General features: G+C 37.6%; 1 protein-coding gene across 1 annotated transcript in view; it reads left to right on the forward strand.

Moving 5' to 3' along the window:
* The window catches only part of ptprq (protein tyrosine phosphatase receptor type Q), a 124,965-nt gene that overhangs the window by 59,774 nt on the left and 42,343 nt on the right, over positions 1–22,848 (forward strand). The window contains exons 32-42 of the mRNA XM_052030707.1: positions 1,402–1,584; positions 3,670–3,771; positions 3,953–4,073; positions 6,423–6,580; positions 7,144–7,283; positions 10,499–10,667; positions 10,819–10,970; positions 11,449–11,590; positions 13,997–14,266; positions 16,501–16,833; positions 19,992–20,104. Of these exons, the coding sequence (XP_051886667.1) occupies positions 1,402–1,584; positions 3,670–3,771; positions 3,953–4,073; positions 6,423–6,580; positions 7,144–7,283; positions 10,499–10,667; positions 10,819–10,970; positions 11,449–11,590; positions 13,997–14,266; positions 16,501–16,833; positions 19,992–20,104 (1,883 nt within the window). The remainder of the gene's footprint in view (positions 1–1,401; positions 1,585–3,669; positions 3,772–3,952; positions 4,074–6,422; positions 6,581–7,143; positions 7,284–10,498; positions 10,668–10,818; positions 10,971–11,448; positions 11,591–13,996; positions 14,267–16,500; positions 16,834–19,991; positions 20,105–22,848) is intronic.

Raw genomic sequence — 22,848 nt, forward strand, 5'->3', positions numbered from 1 at the left:
GTCTTTCATCTTAAGTCTTGGTAGTGGATATCACTGATGGACATAACAGTGCTAATATATTTTGGATTGATTTCTGGTTAGTAATAACAACAGCAAAGTGAAATATCTTTTCCAATTGTTTTTTTTTGTGTGGTATTAACATTGACCCACTGAAGAATTAATGCAATAGGATTACTGTTTACTTCTGGGTTTTTCAGATATTGGCCAGTGTCAACAGGAGTTGCCTGCTCATGAGTATTATTTAATTGGGTTACCATTGTTCAGTGGAATTGACCTGACTTCAATGGGGAAGGGATTTTAACTTTGTGTTCAAATAGAATTTATCTAAATCTGCAATAAAGACTCTTTAGTTGTTAGAATTCAGCCCCTAATTAGCCTTCGGATTTCTTGTTTTCCCTTTACTTGTAGCAGTAATACTGCTTACAGGTCTTTTTTCTTGTGACAATGACTTTCAATTATAATTTTCAGTATTGTCAGAGGAATACCACATCATGATTAACATAATCACAATTTCTAAAATTTGTTTTATGACATTAAGAGGAAGCAACTTCTTCTTCCCATAAAGCCATTGATGTAAGGAGAATGGAGTCAGAAGTGGTCACTTCTAAGCTCCTGGTCAGGATTTGGAAAGAAATCAGCCAAACATGGTGAGTAGAGGCATCACCCGAGGATCCTGTCCAGAATCAGGCCTTAACCCCTGAAGGTGAAGATGCAGTTCTTTTTCTGAGGTGCTTCACATGTAACAGAGACAGTTAACAGACCCAAATGGGTCTTCTGGTGGGCGGAAGGAAAACAGCAACTAAATTTTCGTAACAACTTGGATTGATCATTTTCTAGGTTGATTGACTGCTGCAGGCATTTCCAGGCAGAAGCCATAGTAACCATTAGGAAGAGGAAATCCTGCAGGTTTATCTTCCCTAATTTGGATTAAAAAAAACTGAAAGAAGCCAACCCCAGAATCTCAGTATGGCAAGCACTCACGGGTGACAGTAGATACAAAGCGTACCCTGCTATCAATCCAGTGGAATTCCTGCAGTATCAATAAATGTATATTCTACTATCTTTACAATGCTATTTTGCACTTATGGATGTGTATACAGCAAGTATAATATTATGCTGTGAATATAAAATACCCCAGGGGCTGATAATCAAACCAAGAAACTAGAATAAAACAGAAAATGCTGGAAATATTCAGCGGGTCAGGCAAGAGACAGAGACAATTAAAGCTTTAGATCCTGAAGGTGAAGTTGCAACTTTGTATTCTTTAGAGTTGAAACTTCAACACTTTCTCTATTGACTATTTCCAGCATTTTATGCTTTAATATAAAACTCATGTATCTTAGCCTTGCATGGCTGAATAATGTTATAAATCTGTTTTTTTTATTGATTATTTATTTACAGTTCCTGACAGTGCACCAGAAAATATCACATATATATTTATTGCTCCACTGGATATTATAGTATCCTTTCTTCCACCATCAACACCCAATGGAATTATACAGTATTATACACTGTACCTTGCAGCCAAAAATAACAGTGAACAGTTCACTGCACACAGTACAAATCTGTCCATCACTATAACAGGTAAGTTAAAAGAAAATCATTGAGATTTATTGCTACCTCTGATTGATTATAGGTTTAAGCTTAAATGTTTAAAATGATCTTGGATGAACAGATACAGATGATTTATTTTTCAAACTTCATTGTTTACAAAGAACTAAGATTTCAGAATTATATACTAGTGAACTTATATTAAATGGGAAGTAATAGTGCACTTGGGGTGAAGTTCACGTAATTCTATTTAAGGGAATAAGTGATCTTTTAAAGGGACATCACATCTCATGAAAAATGTGCAGGATTTCTTTTGCTGATGTTCTTTAAAAATGCACATTGCTAGAAAATCCATAGGTCCTTTTTGTAATGGTAATATTGTGTATGTGAGATTTTGATTTGAATTGTGTACCTCAGCTGTCTCTTTCAGTCCTTGTTTAATGAGGACATATGTTGAAAGGAGCATCCATGATATACAATTTTACAGAATTAGTAAATCGCATGACTTTCTCATTTGTGTGGAAACCCTTTCTGATGCAAGTATTTTAATGCAATGCATCTTGAGGTTTTATTATGATTAGAGTCATCAAATTAGGATGGATCTCCTGTGTCTGTCCACCACCTAGTCATATTGTTTCTTCCAGCACAGCTTCAGCACAGCCTTGGCTCCCTGTACTTTGGCATGGCCCAGCATGGCATAGGGGCTATCTTGTCACTGGCATCCATCTGGACTCGCAGACCCCACCATACATTCACCTGTCAATGTAATTGGGGCCTTTGAATGTTTGTGATTGAATTTGGAATGAATTTCAGAGGAAGAGTGCAATGCATTGTTGAGGGAATGAATTTCCAAGTGAATTTTGAAAACTTGTTTCCTTATTATCGTAACATAATAAATCAGTATGAGATGTTGTTTTAAAATACAACATAGATTGCTGTCTGGCAGACTTTATAACTTTTAATGCCAGGTAGTAATATTAAGTAAAAACAGAAATGTTGGAAGAACTCAGTCAGTGAAGCAGCATCTGTGGAAAGAGGAACTGGTTAATGTTTCAGATCTGGGATCCTTCCTCAGAACTGATATTAATATTAAATGTTCTTAACTTATATTTATAGAATTATTTATGGGACTGCATGCCTAACATGTTAAACCTTAAAAGCATCTTGGTAAATTTTAATGGAGGTATGATGTACCACAGAGTATACACACAAAAAGAGATGTCTTTTCTATCACAGGTTTTACTTTTTCACTGTTAATACTTGACTTAGGTGTGGGCCAACCATTTTGAGCGCAAGTGGCTTATAGGTAACATAAAGTTCTGCATTAACACAATTAACCTCTGACTTTGTAAAAGCTCAGAAACACCATGGAACAAGAACTCCTCCGATCACAGTTACATTACATTCCCTTATTACACAGGAGTCCACACAGCTCTGAGATTCGTACTTTCTCTCAGGGCAGTCCCATCAGTTCCATTTCTCAGCTTTCCTCACACAAGCATTAACACCCCCCAATTCTCTTGTCACTCACCAACATCAAGGGTAATTTACACAGCCTACTAGAATGTTTTTAAGACATGGTGGGAAACCAAAGCACCCAGGAAAAATCCACCCGGTGACATGGAGAATACACAAACTCTACATGCACAGCATTAGGTCAGGATCAAACCAAGGTCCTGAAGCTGTGGGGTAGCAGAACTACCAGTTGTGATATTATCAATATATTTCTGAAACTTTCAATATTTGATCTTTCCAGTGAAATTCTAAATCTTCTCTGTCGGAGTTTGTTAACAATTTCTTTATAAATACTGAATATAAGAAATCTTTGCAAACTTAATTTGTAATGTGATTGAATATAAGCAATCAAAGAAATCCTCACTTCAAATCTAGCCTATGTGATACTGTTTACAATAACTGTTCAATTATTTTCCACAATGGTATAAGTGTTACTGCATTTCTTTGACACTGATCTTAATCCACTGATAAATTACAAGAACATATGTAACTAACTTTTATTGGAAACTAAGTGTATTTCATGACACAAAAGATTGTTTTGGAATAATTATTCTATGCACATAAGTTTCTAATAAATATATTTTCTGCATTCCCGTTTTGCAGGCTTAAGTGCTAATGAAAATTACACCTTAACAATATCAGCAAGTACAAGCAAGGGTGAAGGAATTAAAAGTCAACCAGTGTATATTTTGACAGGGGAAGGTGGTAAGCATTATGGAAAAACTTAAATGTTATTGCTCAGCAGCTACTCCAAGGTTTATGATTTGACAGTACTCAACTTTTAACTTACAAAGGAGAGAATTACATCAAAAATGCATATTGTTCATATTCCACTCACATGATGATTCACATAGAGAACTCTTATCTTTTTATCCACAATCCATAGTTCCTGGCTCCCCCCCTCGATCATTAACATCAAAGCAATTGTCTTCTACCACTGTACGTTTGTCATGGAAGCCTCCTTTGGAACCAAATGGAGTGATTCTGTACTACACAGTCCATATATGGTAAGATTTAAAACATCTATATATGGTAAGATTTAAAAGTTAAACTTGTTAACTTTAACCGTAAATTTTAAAACATTTATTACAAAATAATTCTATCAAAAATGTACTTGATTGAAGTGGATTTTTTAGCCTATTTTTTTCCTATGTACTATGCAGCCCTAAACATCCACTAACAGACAGACAAGACTGTAGAATAATTTATACTTGACTAATATTACTGTTGTTCAACACTACCCTGTTAGATCACCCTCTCCACCAAAATCCTGTTCTCATCATGCAATGTAATTCCACAGGCTCCTGATGCTACTGACACCCCCTGCCTTGACTCCCTGCAGTATTGACCTCCCCAGCTCCAATTTCCTCAGATCCAATTTCCAAATACCACTCCTCCTCTACAACCTGATCCTCTCTCTACCACCTCCACAAGGCAGTCTGCAACCTAATGGCTCAAAGTGTGCAGGGCCTGTCTGATATGTGCAATTCCTTAAGACTTGAATGCAATGTAATTTCACAATCTGGGAAACTTGCATGGGCACTCCACACATAGTGGCATTAATATGCCTTTCTGACCCTAATGGGTCGGGGATTGGGGTGGGGACTGGCATTGGGGTGGTGGTGGGGGGTGGGAGGGCGCAAGCAACCACTCTGTTCACAGGAAATATGTTGGTAATTTAATACCTATAGTAGCCTGAACTTTTGGGTTGGTCGTGCATGCTCACTGCTGATCTATGAATTAAGATCACATTTATATAGCTTGGATCCAGCAGCTTCAACTTACTGGATAGAGAAGTCCAGATGTTTAGCAATATGGACCTGAGTGGGAAAAGACACAGAGAGCTAAATAAAACATGGGATAGGGCATCTTAACCAAGTTCCTCCCACAAGCAGCTGAAAATAGCTTTAACCACCAGATTAAACATACCCTTGCCTTAGCTGTTGATCAGATTTGCACAAACTATGTACTTGTTTGAAATCGATCCTGATGTAATGCCGTCCATGTGGAGTTTGCATATTCTCCACCTGCTAAAAATCTTTCAGTTAAAAATGCATACGTTAGTGAAAATGTTAAAAATTAACAAAAGCTATAATGCAAAATCACTCAGTATAAGTGTTAGTATATATATTAGTATAAGTGATTTTGCATCATAAGTATAAACATCTAATAAACTCAAATACTTCATAGAAATATAAATCATCTAATAATTTTAAAGGGCTTGTTTCTGTGCTGTATGTATGAATCTTACCTTGCAGCCATTCCACTTCATTCAAATGAATGCAGGACCTTTTCCTGTGCCTGCTCAAACCTGATGTTGGTGTTTTGGGAGGATTATCCATCACAAGTTCTGGATGATTGCCCCAACATTGCACTTTGCCACTGGAGAACATTAAGGAAAATATCAGCAAAGAATGGCCAACAGGGTCACAATTTCTGTGTTCATGCACACATATATGGGAAACTAAACTTTGCAACCCTTACGGAGAAATGGCAGCCATCCCATGCTGAATTGCCAGCGATTCTGTGCAGAATTCAGGACAATGAATCTGCATGTCATTTATATAATGATAATTTTTGATTTTAACCCTTGTTGACCAAATTTTCCATGTTTCTGGAAACCCAGCACCTAAATGGAGCTGAATACCACTGAAATGAGAAAGTAAATGCCTCTTCACATACTTGTAGGTTCCATGGAGCTATTTCCTCAGTGTTTTTCCCCCCAATAAATTTCCCACCACCAATATTAGGTTGACTGGCCTGTAATTACCTATCCCTCCTTCTCTTTGTAAACAAGGATGCCACATTACACACTCAATTCCTCCAGCACCATTTGGATTTCAGATCTCAGATTAGTGTATTGTCATATACACAAGGATGTAATGAAATTGCTTGCAGAGTAAAGGATTAGAAAATAATAAAGTTATTGCCACTTCACTTACCCCCCCCCAACCCTTCCATCCACCAGCCCCATATCACCTGTTTCTCCCCACCCCTCACCTTGTTCCTTTTAAGGTATATTTTATGTGGGCCAAGTGGTTCAATAACTTGTAAAGATGTCAGACCTCTTAATATGTTCTCTTCAATTTTATTTTGTGCCATTTCCAACATTTCACATTCCACCTTCTTAATGTCTGTACCAGCTGCCTCTTTCAAATACTGCCAGATAAATTGTTCTTTGATTAGACTTCTGAGAGCAGAGTGAAAAAATAGAATTCTATCAGAAATAATTGGATCCTATAGTGGAGGGATTATTAGTGCATGGACAGGTTCAGGTGAACTCATTGCCCTTAATTATCCTGTGATCTTATGAACTGGAATAATGTAATTTCCTTTCTTGAATTTTCTTGTTAAAGGAGTGCAATGACACAACTCATTTTAAATGAGACAGGAACATCTGTATTGCTGAAGGACTTGGTTAATGTTGAATACCATGCTTTTGTAACTGCAAGTACTAAGTTTGGTAATGGTGGAATGAAAAGTAACAACATCACATTTCGAACTTCCGAAAGTTGTAAGTATTCTTACTGACTCTTAAAACTTTTGAGTAATAGGTGACTGAGTCAGAAGGAATTTCTTCACTCATAGGTTTGTGAATCAAGTAGATTATTTGTTCCAGAGGGCTGCAGATACTCAGTTGGTGAGTACATTTAAGGCTGAGATCAATGGATTCTTGTCATCCAGGTGAATTGAAAAATGGAGATCAGGCAGGTAGTGGAGTTGAGTAGAAGATCAGGCATGATTTTCTCTAAATGCAGAACATACTTGAGGCCCATGCAACCTAAGCTGATCCTATTTCTTACACTATTATCTTTTAAAATTTACATTATTAGTGAGTAATTGATGCAGACATAAAATAATATATTCTCCTTGTTCGTTAAATTATGGAATGATTTAGCACAAGAGACCATTGTCCCTTGTGTCTGTCTATGAAAGATCTATCAGATTGATCCTGCATCTGAATATGGACAATTGGCCTCAATACTCCAGATGGGATCTTGCCTGGTTTGGTGAAGACTAAGTATAGTATCTTTTTTCAAAAGAAACTATGAATCTAATGCACACATTTTCCTGCAGTAAACCCTGAAGGCACTATCTCCTATGTCAACAGAAGTTCTACATCCATTCAGGTCTTTTGGAATCATCCATTTAAACCAGCTGGAAACGTTCAGTTCTACATAGTTCACTACCGAAATATTTCAGGTGATTTTACACAGGTATGGTGTTTTCTGGCTTTAGCTGTAACAGTGTTTTATTATTTTTGAACGAGTAAGAAATAAACCGATAACAACAGTCTGGATTTATATACCCCAGTGTAATGGGAGCAGGGTAGAGGTACAGGGAGGCCAGTAGCATGCAGGAAAAGCAGAAGTAAATGCAAGATGCTTGTCAGTGCTTTTTAAGTCAGCTATTGGGATGATGACCTGAGTAAGTTGACTTCATCTCTAGTATTTATAGGGGTATTGCAAGTTGGGGATGGCATGGAGAACATTAGGGTAATGACATGGAGACCTGTTAAAATGATAACACTCTGGATGGAAGGGAAAATCTCCCTGGTGAAGCAAAGAAGGCATGACTGAATGCTTGCATGAGATCAACAGAAGGATGATAGTGCCAAGCATAATGATTCCAGCTAAAGGTAGCTTAAGAAGCTCTTCATCCACTCATTCAAAATACTTCCACTCATGGGTCTCTTATTTCCCTCCCTACATGAGAAGAACGCATAAAACATGAGAGTAGGACAAGGAACTGGAGGCAGCCTCCAGCCATTTAACAGGGGCAGAGGAAGAGGCAGTGGACGAAATGACAGTCATGCTATGCTTGGCTTTGGTGAAGGGGACCACCCAACTACCTAATAAAGAATTAAGTATAAGCCAGCCATATGACACAAAATAATTACTCATTTTGATAATGTCAACAACAGTTGAAGTAAGATTATAAACATGATTGCTAAAAGTACCTTAACGGTTCATGGTTATGATCTTGTACAGGGCCTTAATCATCTTGCAGGAGATACATCATCACAGAGTTCATGTAGACCACACACTAATTCAGATAGACAGAGTTTGGCAGGGATGGTTATTGGGGAATAGTGGATCAGATTGGTATTGGTATTAGTTTATTATTGTCACTTGTACTGAAGTACAGTGAAAAACCTGTCTTGCATACCGATCGTACAAGTCAATTCATTACACAGTGCAGTTACATTGGGTTAGTACAGAGTGCATTGATGTAGTACAGGTAAAAACAATAACAGTACAGAGTAAAGTGTCACAGCTACAGAGAAAGTGCAGTGCAATAAGGTGCAAGGTCACAACAAGGTAGATCGTGAAGTCATAGTCGATCTCATCGTATAAGGGAACCATTCAATAGTCTTATCACAGTAGGGTAGAAGCTGTCCTTAAGTCTGGTGGTACGTGCCCTCAGGCTCTTGTATCTTCTACCTGATGGAAGAGGGGAGAAGAGAGAATGACCCGGGTGGGGTCTTTGATTATGCTGGCTGCTTCACCAAGACAGTGAGAGGTAAAGACAGAGTCCAAGGAGGGGAGGCTGGTGTCCGTGATTCACTGGGTTGTGTCCACAACTCTCTGCAGTTTCTTGCAGTCCTGGGCAGAGCAGTTGCCATACCAAGCCGTGATACATCCAGATGGGATGCTTTCTATGGTGAATCGGTAAAAGTTGATGAGAGTCAAAGGGGACAAACCAAATTTCTTTAGCCTCCTGAGGAAGTAGAGGCGCTGGTGAGCTTTCTTGGCCATGGCATCTGCGTGATTTGACCAGGACAGGCTGTTGGTGATGTTCACTCCCAGGAACTTGAAGCTCTCAACCCTCTCGACCTCAGCACCATTGATGTAGACGGGTGCATGTACACCACCCCCTTTCCTGAAGTCAATGACCAACTCTTTTGTTGACATTGAAGGAAAGGTTGTTGTCATGACACCATTCCACTAAGCTCTGTATCTCCTTGCTGTACTCCGACTCATCGCTGTTTGAGATATGGTCTACAACGGTGGTATCATCTGCAAACTTGTAGATGGAGTTAGAGCAGAATCTGGCCACACAGTCATGAGTGTATAGGGAGTAGAGTAGAGGGCTGAGGACGCAGCCTTGTGGGGCACCAGTGTTGAGAATAATCGTGCCGGAGGTATTGCTGCCTATCCTCACTGATTGCGGTCTGTTGGTTAGAAAGTCAAGGATCCAGTTACAGAGGGAGGTGTTGAGTCCTAGGTCTCATGGTGCTAGTGATTTCTGTGGTGAGGGAGATGACCATTGGAAGGGCTATGGAAATGATAGGTGGGGAATTGAGGACTTTGGCAAGAAGTGAGTTGGTACGATCATTAAATGACAAACAATTAAAGCAGGAAATTCGCAGGCAGGTACAGGGTCTTTAAATGACTCCAAAGTAGGCCTTAAACTTCCAATTCAGACCTGTTTCAGTGTATGATGCCTGTGCAATTTGCAAATCTTAGCTACATGGTGGAATTTTGGTGAGTGCTTTATGTCAGTTGAGAATACTGTACATGCCCAGCTGCCTGTCTGCATATATAATATCAGAAATTGCATACTAATGCTCAAGATTACAAGTAGTTTTTTGATAAAAATTCTACTGCAAAGTGTGCAAGAATATCAAGCTAGAGAATGGAACTTCTGGACCGTAATTTTATTGAGTGCTCCTCAGCATCAATTGAACACTAAATATAGTAGGGTTTCTAGGCCTATTTCAAATTAATCTTCAGTTATTTCAGAACAATTTAAGGAGTGTATGATCTTTATTTTCTCTTGTCTCCAATTCATTTTGTAATTTGTAAGTTGCTTTCTCCAATTCCACTGACACCTTCCAAATGTAACCAGCTGGGAGTGAGTTTCTGAATCTACATCACTGATATAATAGAAAGAGTAGCAATCTTCACGTCAGTCTCTAGAGTAACTCATTTGGTATCTTGTGCACCCACACACCATCACTCTCTACTTCAGCTTGACATTATTCCTTCAGTCGTTATCTAGTATACTCTGTTCAGTCAACTTTCTTATCCATCTTCCGGGACTTTCCTTGAATTTTGCATGTTTGAGTTTTACTAAAAAGGTATGGATTTTCATTTCCCCTTCCTATGTGTAGCGTATCATCTGGGCAGAATACAGAGGAGAATTGAGAGAGGAGAGTGCATACAACTGGCAAGACAATAAATAAGAGAAATAGAAAAATCTGATGATTATATTGATCTGCTAGAGTTCACAACCAAAGTTCAAAACTATGATTTAAATGCTAATCTTAAATGTATAACATCAGGAAAATGAAAATGCTGATAGAATATAATATTATTAGATGTTATAATACAAATATCCACATATATTTTAAATTTATTTCAATACATCAGTTGTGTTAAATGCTTGAAAATGAACAAACAATAAGCTACTTGGTATTGTTTTTCAGAATATCACAGACTTTGAACAAGACATTAATGATGACAATGTTAATGTGTCAGTAATTTTGGTCAATTTGACCAAATTCAGTCACTATAAACTGTGGATGATAGCCTGCTCTACCCTTACGGATGAAATTCAGACAAGTGAACTGATTGATATATATACTGATGAAGATGGTAAGTTTGTACTGCAGGAGTTCTGGGAGTCAGTAGTGTATGGTGACTGAAATATTAATTTAAATTGTATCTGGCCAATCAATCTAACAACTAAAAGGTGATCAGTTTGTTTTGTATAGTTTTATGACTGATTTGAACTCTTTTTTTTCAGTGCCATCAGCTCCTCCACAAGACTTGATGATTATAAATCATACAGCAGATTCTGTTTTGGTTCGCTGGAAACCTAGCCCTATGCCAAATGGTATTGTGATGTTCTACAGTTTAAAAATAATTGACAACACAAATGAAAATATATATTTTAAGGTACTACTTGAAATTTTGATTTGAGCATTTTATTCCTCGATACCGGTTAAGGCACTAAAAGCTTTAATTGATATATATAGATTAAGATATGTAAAATGTTTACTCCATTCTCAAAGAAAATGATGAGCATTTCTATGATGATATCAAAAGAAGTTTGAATGTTAGCATGTACTCTGTTTTACATAACAACATTTACAGTTCTAGATTAACAAAATGTGAGGACTTCTTGATTTGACTAAAAGAAATACCATAATACATGCTAAGTTATGCAATTCCATGAGGGTAATTAATTAACAACTAATATAAGTTGTTATTTTTATATTCTACTCAAATGATTTGCTCAGTCCACCAAAAATATAATTAATGCCCACATCGTGAACCAGAATCTACTTAAGGATACATTATAGCTGAAAATACTGAAAAACTAGCAATAACTATTGATGTAAAAAAAACTCACACTTTTCTTTTATGTTTTAAGAATGTATCGGGGTCATTTCATGAAGCACGTCTCTCTGACTTTGAATCATTGCGTAAATATTACATCAGTGTATCAGCTTTTACCAGAGTGGGAAATGGAGATCAATTTAGTAATACTGTAATTTTCTCAATAAACGAATCAGGTTTGTTGCACTCTTGATGTTTAATAAAGGCTGTTTTAAGTATATAAATTTACTTCATTATAAAATAATGCTGGTATTTTAGAGCTTGGTAGTTATTGGATTTTTATTCCCAGGTTGTCAATCATAAGCAACTAATAGTCACATTTTGCCTTTTAATTTATATGATTTTAACAAAAACAATCAGAATATTTGCATTATTTCAACAAACTTTTCTGCTGTTCTGGCTGTTCCTATAGCAACATTTCCACTAGAAGTGCAATTTAGATATGTAAGGTTTAGATCTCAAGTTACCCATGTAAGAATTACTTACTTGGAGGAATGTAGTGTTCTGTCAAAGTGAGAATGAGAAAAGTACACAGGAACTGCTGCCACCTCTGCTGAGCCAGGTGGTTAGGAGCAATAAAGGTAGCAATAGCAAGGCGAAATATTTCACATTGTAAATGGGAGTTTTATTATTTTGGTTTCGATTATTTGATTTGATTTTGGAACACAGTAAAACATTTGGCATTCAAACCATTCCCATAGGACACACGATTGAATATTGCCATGGAAGCCTAGTTTTTATTTCATCACCTTGGAAAGTAAGGATATATCTTGATGGTCACAGCTTGGAGGATGTAGAAGCAAAGCATTCATAGTTTAATGAATTGTTTACTTGTAAGGTGCAGATGATGAATTTGAGTGGCCCAGTTGATATCTGCCCATCTGAATCCATGACATATACTGTAAGACCATGTTTTGTATCTTGAGCAACAAACTCATCTATTAGCTTTGTATTGATTATATCATTCTTCTTCCCACTCCTGTCCCTCTCAGCAGATTGCTTTATCTGCTGAGCAATGTGTCACAGTAATCCTTGGGACCCTTGCTGATAAGTACTGTGGAGAGTGTCTTAACCCTCCAAATCATCCATAACACAAATTAAATATTCCAGTGATTTATTCAGTACCACAGCTTGTTTTTGTGTGACTAGTGTTATACCTTTCCAGTTGTATATTGGTGAGGGCACTGAGAGCTTGTCATGAGCTGGGGTGCAAGGGGTTATCCCTTATCCTACATCATTTATTGTTGCTCCTTGGTCAAAACCTGTTTGAAGGTTTGACTGATAAGATGTAAATGCATCATGGCAGCTTCTTGGAAATTATGCAGTCCCTCATTGACCTTTCTTGTGACTACTGACAAGCTGTGTGATCATTGAAAGAGTGGAATCCCTTGCAGTTCACAAATGCTATTGAGAGGTTAGAGTGCACTCTGATCGTGTGTTCAGACAACAGTGTCCTGAAGATGTGGGAATCCCACTGGACGTGCAACCTGAGTGGTTGCTCTGTCGTCACTGAATGTGGTTACCGAACTGCTCATCTGGACAATTAATCAATTTGTTTTCTGATACATGTATATGGCCAATAACAATTACCATGTTACCATTTTCCTGTCCCTGCCTAGAAAAACAGAAATAAAAATTTAGTCTTTCGCAGCCAGTGGCATGACATGGCATAATCACTGGGACCAGTTGGCATTAGGGACTTTCTGAGCAAGCTCTAAAAGTATACCTACTCAGAGGAGTCAAAAAAGAGACTGTTTTGTACAATGGATTAGATGGATAGGAGCTTCTACAAGCATGACCCCACTGTTAGTGTTATCCCTGATGCCAACTAGCATTTCCTTCCTCAGGGGCTTATCTTTTACCTTTATTGCTGGGGCTTCTTCTGCCCAATATAGCATGCTTCTATTTTCTGTGTATAAAACTTGAATGTTACAGTGGTCAACAAGCTGCTCTTAGAAGACATAGTTCAAAATAAACTGAGTGTAGAGGTTTTACTTATAATAACCCTTCCTAACTTTAAGCACTTTAATAAAGTTGAGACCAATCCTGCCATACTCCCTTGCGGACCTTGATCTCCTATGGGAACCTTGTTGGGCCATCTTGCATTATTTAACCCAGTGATAGGATTTAAGTAGAGACACAAGAGTTTGTAGATGCTAGAATCTGGAGCAAAAAACAAATGGAGGAACTCAGTGGTTCAGGAAAGTTCATTCACCAACTACATATTAAGCTGATAGTTCATTACCCTCTGTCTCCAGTCCAGTTTCATGTCTTCACTTTGAATAAGGATTTAAGAAATAGAAACAGGAATAGGCCATTTGGCCCCTCAAGTCTCCTACCCAGTCAATAAGATCACAGTTTATGCACTTTCCTTGTCTGTCACCTGTAACTCATAATGAAAAGGGAATGTTGCTAATCCCACATTGCAATCACACTGCTGGTAAATCCTTTCAATATCTTTTCTTGTAAATGAATGTAATGAAGTGATCAACTTGCAAAGAAAGGGAAAATATTGTTTGGATAAAATTTGTTAATACATTCCTGTCTTTATTGAGACTGCAATGATTTATTTTCTTCTGCAGTTCCAGATGCCATCCAAAATCTTCAATGCAATGTAACGAGTTGGCAATCGATCATTGTCGAGTGGGATCCACCCATAAAATCAGGTGGAATTATCACTTATTATATACTTATATTTGGAAATAATGTTCAAAAAATTTTGTCCAGAAATCGAACATACACTTTTACGGAACTGCAATCAAATACTTCCTATCACTTCAGTATAACAGCAGCTAACTCTCTGGGCCAAGGAGAAAGCAAAAACTGTACCATCACTACATTAGCAGAAGCAGGTATGCATTTCAACATATTTAATCTACAGTATTCACACCATGAAGACCTCCAGGATGCATAACAAATTTGTGTTTACATTTATTATTTTGATTTAATTTTGTTAAAGTTAGTGTGTTTGTTTTATTTGTTGAAAGCATGTGGATGTTATCAGCAAAGCTGCCATTTATTGTCCATCTTTAATTAGTCCTGAGCTGAGGAGGGAGTTAGGAATCATTCACATTTGGTCTGGCATATTGACAGACGCATTAAGGGCAACAGATTTCCTTCCCTTAAAGGCATGAGGGGACCTCAGTTAATTAACTGAATTTAAACTCCCTCACAGTTCTGTTGGGATTCAAACTCACATCTCAGATTATTAGTCTAATTTCTGGGTTAGTTCTAACTTCTTCATCATTTCCAATTCTGACTGACATGAGATAAAATCCAAGATGATTTTCCAAAAATGAACTGTTACAATTCATTACTTGACCTGTGATTTTGAAAAAATAAAGGAAAAAATTCCCCTGCGTGATAGATGGGGACATGGAATTAGGCAGGAAAGAAGTTGCATTGTGAAAGCGGTTAGCAGAAGCATCAAACGCTGCCCAGTTCATTCTTGCTAAAAATTGAATAGAGAGCAACAGTATATGAGGGGGTTAGGATTGGTCTTACATTATGATTCATACTTGGAGAAATTCGAGATGGCATGGTCAGCTTAAAAGAGAAGGGATACAAGGATGTCAGCTTATATTATACATATGGTAATATTGTGTACAACTGTAATTAAAGGATGCAGAAGCAGTCTTGTAACCGTAATGTTCTAGTCCATGGTAATGAAGCTGATTGCCTAGTAAAAATGCAGTACTCCGTGACTGATGTGGAAGTAAGTTTTGACTGTGCTGCTTGTTCCTTACTATATCCAGATTATTACTTTACATGTATACAAGCACAGACTATGCACATAATGGGCAGAGTGATTTCTCCATATCCTCAATTCCTGTTTTAGGAGGCCCAAGTTATATCCATCCTTAGGTTTTACATGCATATTGACTGCTGACTGTTAGTAGCAAACCAATGGACACAGTGGGAGATGCACTGCAGAAAATAAAACAGTCTGGCCTCACATTCAGTATTAAAATGGGAGGGACAATCATATGAGTAAATGCTGTGGCAAAAGATCGAGAAACTAGTCTTCCTGATACTACAAAAATGTAAATGGCTGTCTTCCCAGTTTCAGGAGTAGCCTTAAGTAATCTCTTTAAAGAAATTGGACTACAGGTTGGATGGTGCACATTTCTGCAACGCATGTTCATGTACCCATTGGTACCTGAAAATAAAATTTGAATCTTACAAAGGAGATTGTAATAGCTTATATACCACATGGTCATACAAGTTATAATGTAGTCCCATCTGCATTTAGTCAACTATACTGTGTAGTGTTCTTCAACCTACATAATTAGCATCCAACCACTACTATAAACATTAATTCCCTCCACCACCAGTATACAGTGGCTACAGTGTGTACCATCCAAAAAATACACTGCAGTAACTCACTGAAGTTTCTTTGACAGCACCTCACAAACTAGTGACCTCAGCCTCATTGAAAGATAAGGGCATGAAGCACATGAGAACATCACCAGCTGCAATTTCCCCTTAAAGTTGCACACCATCATGACTTGGAAATTTATCCCCATTGCTTCATCATTGCTAAGCCAAAATCCTGGAATTCCCTATCCAACAGGACTATTAGAGTACCTTTACCAGATGGACTGCGGTGGGTCAAAAAGGCCGACCTTCTCAAAGGCAATTAGGAATGAGAATTACAAGCTAGCCTTGACAGTGATGCCCCCAGCCTATAAATGAATAAAAATAACATGATACAAGAAGATTTACTGTGCAGGATATAGGTTTTGTGGCCTTTGAAGTTGAAAATTGTAGAAGTTGTAAACAAAAGTTGTTTCTTGATTCTTGATTTATTGAAGAACACTTGAGTGTAATATCCAAATGATCTTTATATTTATTCAACATAATCTTAATTTGGTTGATGTCAGGATAAACAAGCAGGCTGTGTTGAGTGATAATGTCAACCAAGTTTCATATGCCTTAAAGCTATGATCTGAATCAGATGAATGTACCATCAACTAAACTATGCAGATACACTGTAAAATTACCTTTATTTCAGTTTGACTGATATTGATTTTTTTTTACACGCTTGTAAAGCAGGAGCAATGATTAATGTAATTATATCTTTCAGTCCCAAGTGCTCCTGAGAATCTCGAAGTAGTTGGTATTCAATCAACCTTTGTTATTTTGAGGTGGATATGGCCGGATATTATACCTGGTCATTTACGGTTTTTCAAGATCAATCTACAACTACGTTCTGCATCTTGCATGGACTGGGAAAATCGAGAATGCATTGAAGCTGAGAAAATTGAAGATCATGAGATTGATAATGATAATAATACCATGGAGATAATTGTATCTAGATTAAAGAAATTTCGATGGTACAGATTTAGGGTTTCTGCTGGTACAAATGCTGGTTTTAGCAACTATTCAGATTGGATTTCAGCAAAGACAACTGTTGGCTGTAAGTATAGATTGAATTGATTGTCAAAATATGTAAATAAGTGTACATTGATGATAGTTTATTTGTTTTGCAATAAGATTGAATGTTTCTCTTCGAATATATAATCTCTCCCTTGATCACTGCTTACAAAATCATTACATTGAATATCCATTTCTTGTGAAAATTTTTGTGATGACTTTGTAAAATGTTTGATGTACACAGAAATGAATGTGAATTACACAGCCAGAACACAAATACTATATATAGAATAATGCTATATATAAAGTGGCACTCCATACTTGTTTTTATGAATACTGTACTCCTGTATAAAAAAACCTTTTTATTTGAAAATATTTGAATCAGATTTATTATAAATGCTACATACATAGAAAAGTATGTAATGCTGATATAAGAAATATACAATGCACTTATTGACACAAGTTCAAATATTTCCATTAAGTGATCATAGCCTGTCCTTTAAAGGGACTGCTTAAGCTATGCTGAGGATGAGTCACAAATGATATAATATCCAGATTTACCTTCCAAAAAATCTGTTCTAGCTCCAGCTTCTGCAGCCTAGCAATAAAGTCAGCCTGTGACCTCTGTTACAACCCAAATTCCAATGCAGCAATAGAAGCGTGATAATCAGGAAATTATGGGTATTAGTTACAGAAAATGCATTATTGTGGAAAGCGGAGAAACAGTGTTCAGAACAGGAAGTGGACAGTTTATCTAGGAATGAGAGAATGAGAACAGATAATTCCTACACAGCAAATTACTATGATTTATAAGGAGGAGACATAGAAGTGTCCATATCCAGCAGTACTTACGGAGCTTGATTTAAAACTACTTTAAATAAGACAGTGACAGCCCCTGGGGTCCCAACCAAAGTTCATCAAAATTATTATAAAAGGTGTCATACTAGACAAATTTTCAGTTATTCATTTAAGATGTTTTTTCTGAAATAATGAGGCATTTTTGGTGCATATACATTTTATTAACTGACACCCCTGTTGTAGATGCCTGGAATTTCCTGAAAATTGATGTAACAATAAAAAAAACTTCCTTCTGGTACCAAAATATGAAATTAATATCATGCTCGAATTTCCTTGATCTCTTGCAGTGTTTCTGAGATCTCTACTTAAACCGTTGTCACTGATTAACATATCCTCAACTGGAATTTTCTGAAAACTTGCACACATTTTAGAAATTTTCAGGAATCAGTGAAACATCTGTGCAGTATGGGCATGCATGTGCCAGTTCACTAAAATTCTTTAAAGGAGAGTTACCCTGCTTCCTTTCCCTCAACCAGCAAGTAAAGAGATGCTCTCTCAAACAAATACCCATTTTATCACAGGACAATGGAGCAGTCCCTTTTACCCTGTAATGGTTTAGTTGCAAGTCATCACAATTTGAAAGCCATCTTCATGGAAGTTCTCTTCCTAACATTGCTGTTCCTCTTTGTTATAACAAAGCATAATTTAAATCCATAAGACTATTTTCATACAGTCATTAGAAAGTGAATTAAAGTGGAGTAATTTCATTTCCTTACACCATGTTGATCCTTGACTCTTGCACTTGCCATTCCATTCACATGTTCTGGCATATTTCATATAGCTAACTGAGGGGTCAAAATGCAGGAGATGGTTGATTCCGCCTGCTGTACAATAAGCTCATTCCACTGAATCTGCCTCATCCCGTGGCAGCTGGCTGCTGGTTTAATGCCAGAGTTGGCTTTATTTCTGGAAGGAGCTCCAGGGCAGTGGGTTGTGACATGTAGTGTTGACCTGAGGTATGTGTTTAAAGGAATTGCATTTGCTTCTTTGCCATTCAACTGGACTACCGATCTTTGTTTCTCCAGATCAATGTGATATCTTGGCTAGTGGTAGCAGTTAGAAGTCATCATTCACGTTGTGTTCTGGTCAGACCCCTATTTGCTTTAAGGAGGTAATGCTAACAAGTGATTACTGACTGTTTGTTAGTTGGAACTGTGCTATAGTTTTCAACACTGTTAGCCAAAGTAAGACTCCAACTAGCCGCTATCCAGCTATTCGAAGTCCTGATGGTTTGGCATCTGGCTCATCAGGTGATGTTTGCAGCACTCCCTCTCCACCTACTGGATCCTTGGTTCCCTTGTTCCCCATTCACTCACTGGGTCCCTGGTTCCCACACTCTCCTTTTGATCACTGGGGCTCTGATTCCCAACTCTCTTTAAACTCACTGGGTTCCGTTGACTGGATCTCTTTTAAACTTATCTGATTCAGTTTCCCATGCTCCCATTAAATGTACCAGGTTCACTGGAAAATGTATTATTCAACTGTGCAACATCTAAAAAAAAGTGAACTATAAGTGATCTGGAGCATTGATAGAATAACATCTGATGGTCCAGATAACCTGATAGTCCAGCACCACCAAAGTTCTGAGCATGCTGAATTAACAGCTATCATTAGAAAAGGTACCACACTAATCTGTAGAGCCATAGACTGGTGCTCCATTTGAATGGCAAAGAACCAAATGCATCTCCTTTAAACACAAATCTCTGAATACATTGTTGTCTGCAAGGAAGACTAATTTTCCATGATGTTGCTGCAAATGAAAGCTGCAGGCTCAATTGACACAGCCCACATTTGGTGCACATCCTCAGGGCCTGTCAGTAGGTACAATTTCCCTCAACCTATCCCTTTTAGGCTGGTGGAAGTGCATTCTGGCTCCCATAAGCAGCCTTATCCCAAACCTCTGTTCGCTAGGAGTCATCTCCTTTTATCCATTCAGCTAGATCAATTCTGTTTACCTAATGCCAATTCCTCACTAAGACAATCATAGTCATTGGGTGAAACTCCCAGAGCTGCTGTTAGGGGGAGGGGAATCAAGTGAGAAAGTCAGGCGTGTTTAGTGAGCAATGTGTCTGGTGAAATGTTAACAAATCAAATCCTTTCTTTATACTTCTAAATAATATTCTAATGAATTAAAATTCTGTTTAGTACTACATCATTGGTTTGAAATACTCTAGCTTATACATTGCTCTAATCCCAATTTTAAACATCTAATATGTGTTCAAATCCAATCAAGAGTGCAATTTTAAATCAAATCATGATTGGTATATGTGGATAATGTATTGTCATTGCACTGCACAACATTGTATATCGAACTATTTGAGAAGAAATAATTTTATTCTGCAGATCCGGCTGACCCTCCAGAAAATGTAACCGTTACAGTAAAATCCCATGATGTTATTGAGGTTGCCTGGGAAATACCTACAGATCCACCTTCCTATCTTATTGATGTAATTCTGGTAAGGGATTTGCTTTGGCTAGCAAAAAAAAATGAAATCCATTTGAGTTCTGTGCTATGATGGGTTACAAAAAAGTTGGGAACTTTTTCAAATAAACTGCCATATGTAATTGACAATATTCCTATTGTTATATGGTAAGTACCTTGTTTTGTCCTGGAAACTATACTTTTAACTTCAAATGAACACACCCTTTAATTTGTAGGTTACTTTCTTCCCTTTTTTTTAGCACTTAGGCTAAGGATGCCCGTTATGGGACTTCCGTTCATCTCGGTTTTGAGGTAGTCATCAGGGCATGTAGTCCAGGAACCTTCTCCCCACCACTATCCAGCCTTTCAGAAGGAGAGGCATCTGGGCTTTAATTTTCATTTCCTCTCCACTAATTGTCAAGTTTTGGAAAGTGTTTAAAGGAACTAATTGATATATCCTTTACCTGCAGTCCCAGTAAATTGCAAACAAGTAATAGAAAACTAATTTTTAAACAGATTTTTTCATCTATTTTGTGGAAGCTAAAGGTGATAATTATCTGAATTTGTATCACTGGCTGGGAGCCTCTCCAACCAGCTGCAAAAAATTTGGAAAATCATTCCTAATACCTGTATTGAATTATTCATTTAAAGAATCAAACTGACAAATAATTTATTTTAAATTAGTGCAACATTTGCAAATTTTAGCCTAAATGTTGTTATTTAAACTTTATGCAGCAGTTGTTACACTGCTATGATCGGTTTTAACAACTTTTTCAGAAAAATATTGTGATTATCAATGGAAGAAACAAGAGACTGATTAGTGTATCATTAATTTCAGTCATGGTTAGATCTCTGTGGGGTTAGTTGTATATCCGCCAAAGTGTACCATTTAACACCATTAAATGGCTTTAGCTGCCCAAACATTTCAGCAGCTGCATTTGAGCTCAAGCAGAATCTAGTAAATAGCTAATCTGATCAAACAAGGATCTAAATAAAGTAAATATTGAAGAATAACTTGTAGTGCTGAGATAGAAAATCACTTGCAATTCAAAATGTTTATCAGCTCAAATTCTTTAATAATTTGTAGCAAAGAGATGCACCATATTAGATTAGCAAGATTACTAATAAAAAAGTAAGTAGTTTTAAGCATAACTTTAGTCAATGAAGAAGATTGAGAGAGAAGCATAGGCCAGATTTCGGCAGAAATAGCTGACAGTTCCACACGTAACTGCCAGCATTTTACTGTGCAAGTGCCAACAAACTTGGGAATGTAGAAGTCCACCTCTTTCTGACAGCTGCTCTTGTGTAATGTCCTGATAGCACTCAGACAATGGAGTAAGCAGTATGGCACATTTCCAGCATTGCATTTATGAATCCACTGGAACAACCTCCACTGCATCAGAAAATAAAATAAATACTGTAGAAATTGTAAATCTGAAATAGAAATGGAAAACTTTGGAAACACTCAGCAGGTCAGGCAGCATCTGTGGAAAGGGAAAGAGTAATTGATTCAGATTGAAGACCCTTCATCAAAACTGGGAAAGTGACAAAACAAGTTGGTTTCAAATTGCAGAGAGGGTAGCGGTAGGATGGATAGTGCAAAGGAAATATTTCTGTTAGAGTAAGACCAGGGTTGCCCAGGTGATCCTGCTGATTACAGAACTATCTGGTTGATAGATTAATAAGGGTAGTTGGAGAGAGAGAAAACAATGAGAGGTACTTGATAAAGCTGTGAAATCCAGGTCAGAGCTATGCTGAGATCTGAAACTGAAAGGTGAATGCTGGAACAGCCCATCAGATCAATGAGTGTCCGTGGAGAGAGAAAAACTAAGTTAATATTTCAGATGAATAATCTTACAGAAAGAATGGACAGTTCTGATACAAACAGAAGAAGCAAGTTATTTAAAATGGTTGTATTTTACATCAAGCCCTGAAGGCTGCAATGTGCCCAGAAGGAAGATGAAGTCCTGTTCCTCAAGCTTATGCTGGGCCTCATCAGAACAGTGCGAGATGTCACAGCCAGATAGGTCAGAGTAGAAGTGGGATGGAGAACTAAAGTAAGCAGGCAAGTGGAAGCTCAGGGTTGGCCCTGCGATCTGAACAGAGGCGAGGTTATGATTCAATTGAACTACTTAAAGCCTCACTATGTGGTCTTCTCTGCATGAGAGAAACAAAAGCAGATTGGATGCCTCTTTGTGGAACACTACCATTCAGTCCATAGGCGTGACCTGAGCTTCCACTTGCCTATCATTTTAATTCTCCATCCCACGCCTAATCTGACCTATCTGTCTGTGGCCTCCTGTACTGTTCCGATGAGGCCATTTGTAACCTTGAGGAACAGCAACTCATCATCCATCTGAACATATTTGTAGCCTTTGTACTCAATATCTAATTCAACAATTTCAGATAACTTTCTTTCTCAGTCTGTACCAGAACTGCAGTAAGGTTATCCACCTGCAATAATAACAGTTTTTCTCTCTCCGCAGTCACTGCCTGATCTGATGAGCATTTCTAACTTTCTGCTTTTGGTTTCAGGACTCAGCAAAAGCTCTGACCGGCGTTTCATAGCTTTAATACATCCCATTGTTTTTCCACTCTAACTACTCTCAATAATCTTGCAACCAAATGGGATCATCTTGGCAAACCTGGCCTCAGTCTATCAGGAAAATTCCCATTCTTTTATCCATCCCTCCTCATCTACTTTGCAATGTAAAACTCATTTGTTTTCTCAATTTTCCAGTTCTGATCATGGGTCTTCGACCCGAAAAATTAACTCTC

This window comes from Pristis pectinata, chromosome 15 (assembly GCF_009764475.1).
Source record: "Pristis pectinata isolate sPriPec2 chromosome 15, sPriPec2.1.pri, whole genome shotgun sequence".
Lineage (NCBI taxonomy): Eukaryota > Metazoa > Chordata > Chondrichthyes > Rhinopristiformes > Pristidae > Pristis > Pristis pectinata.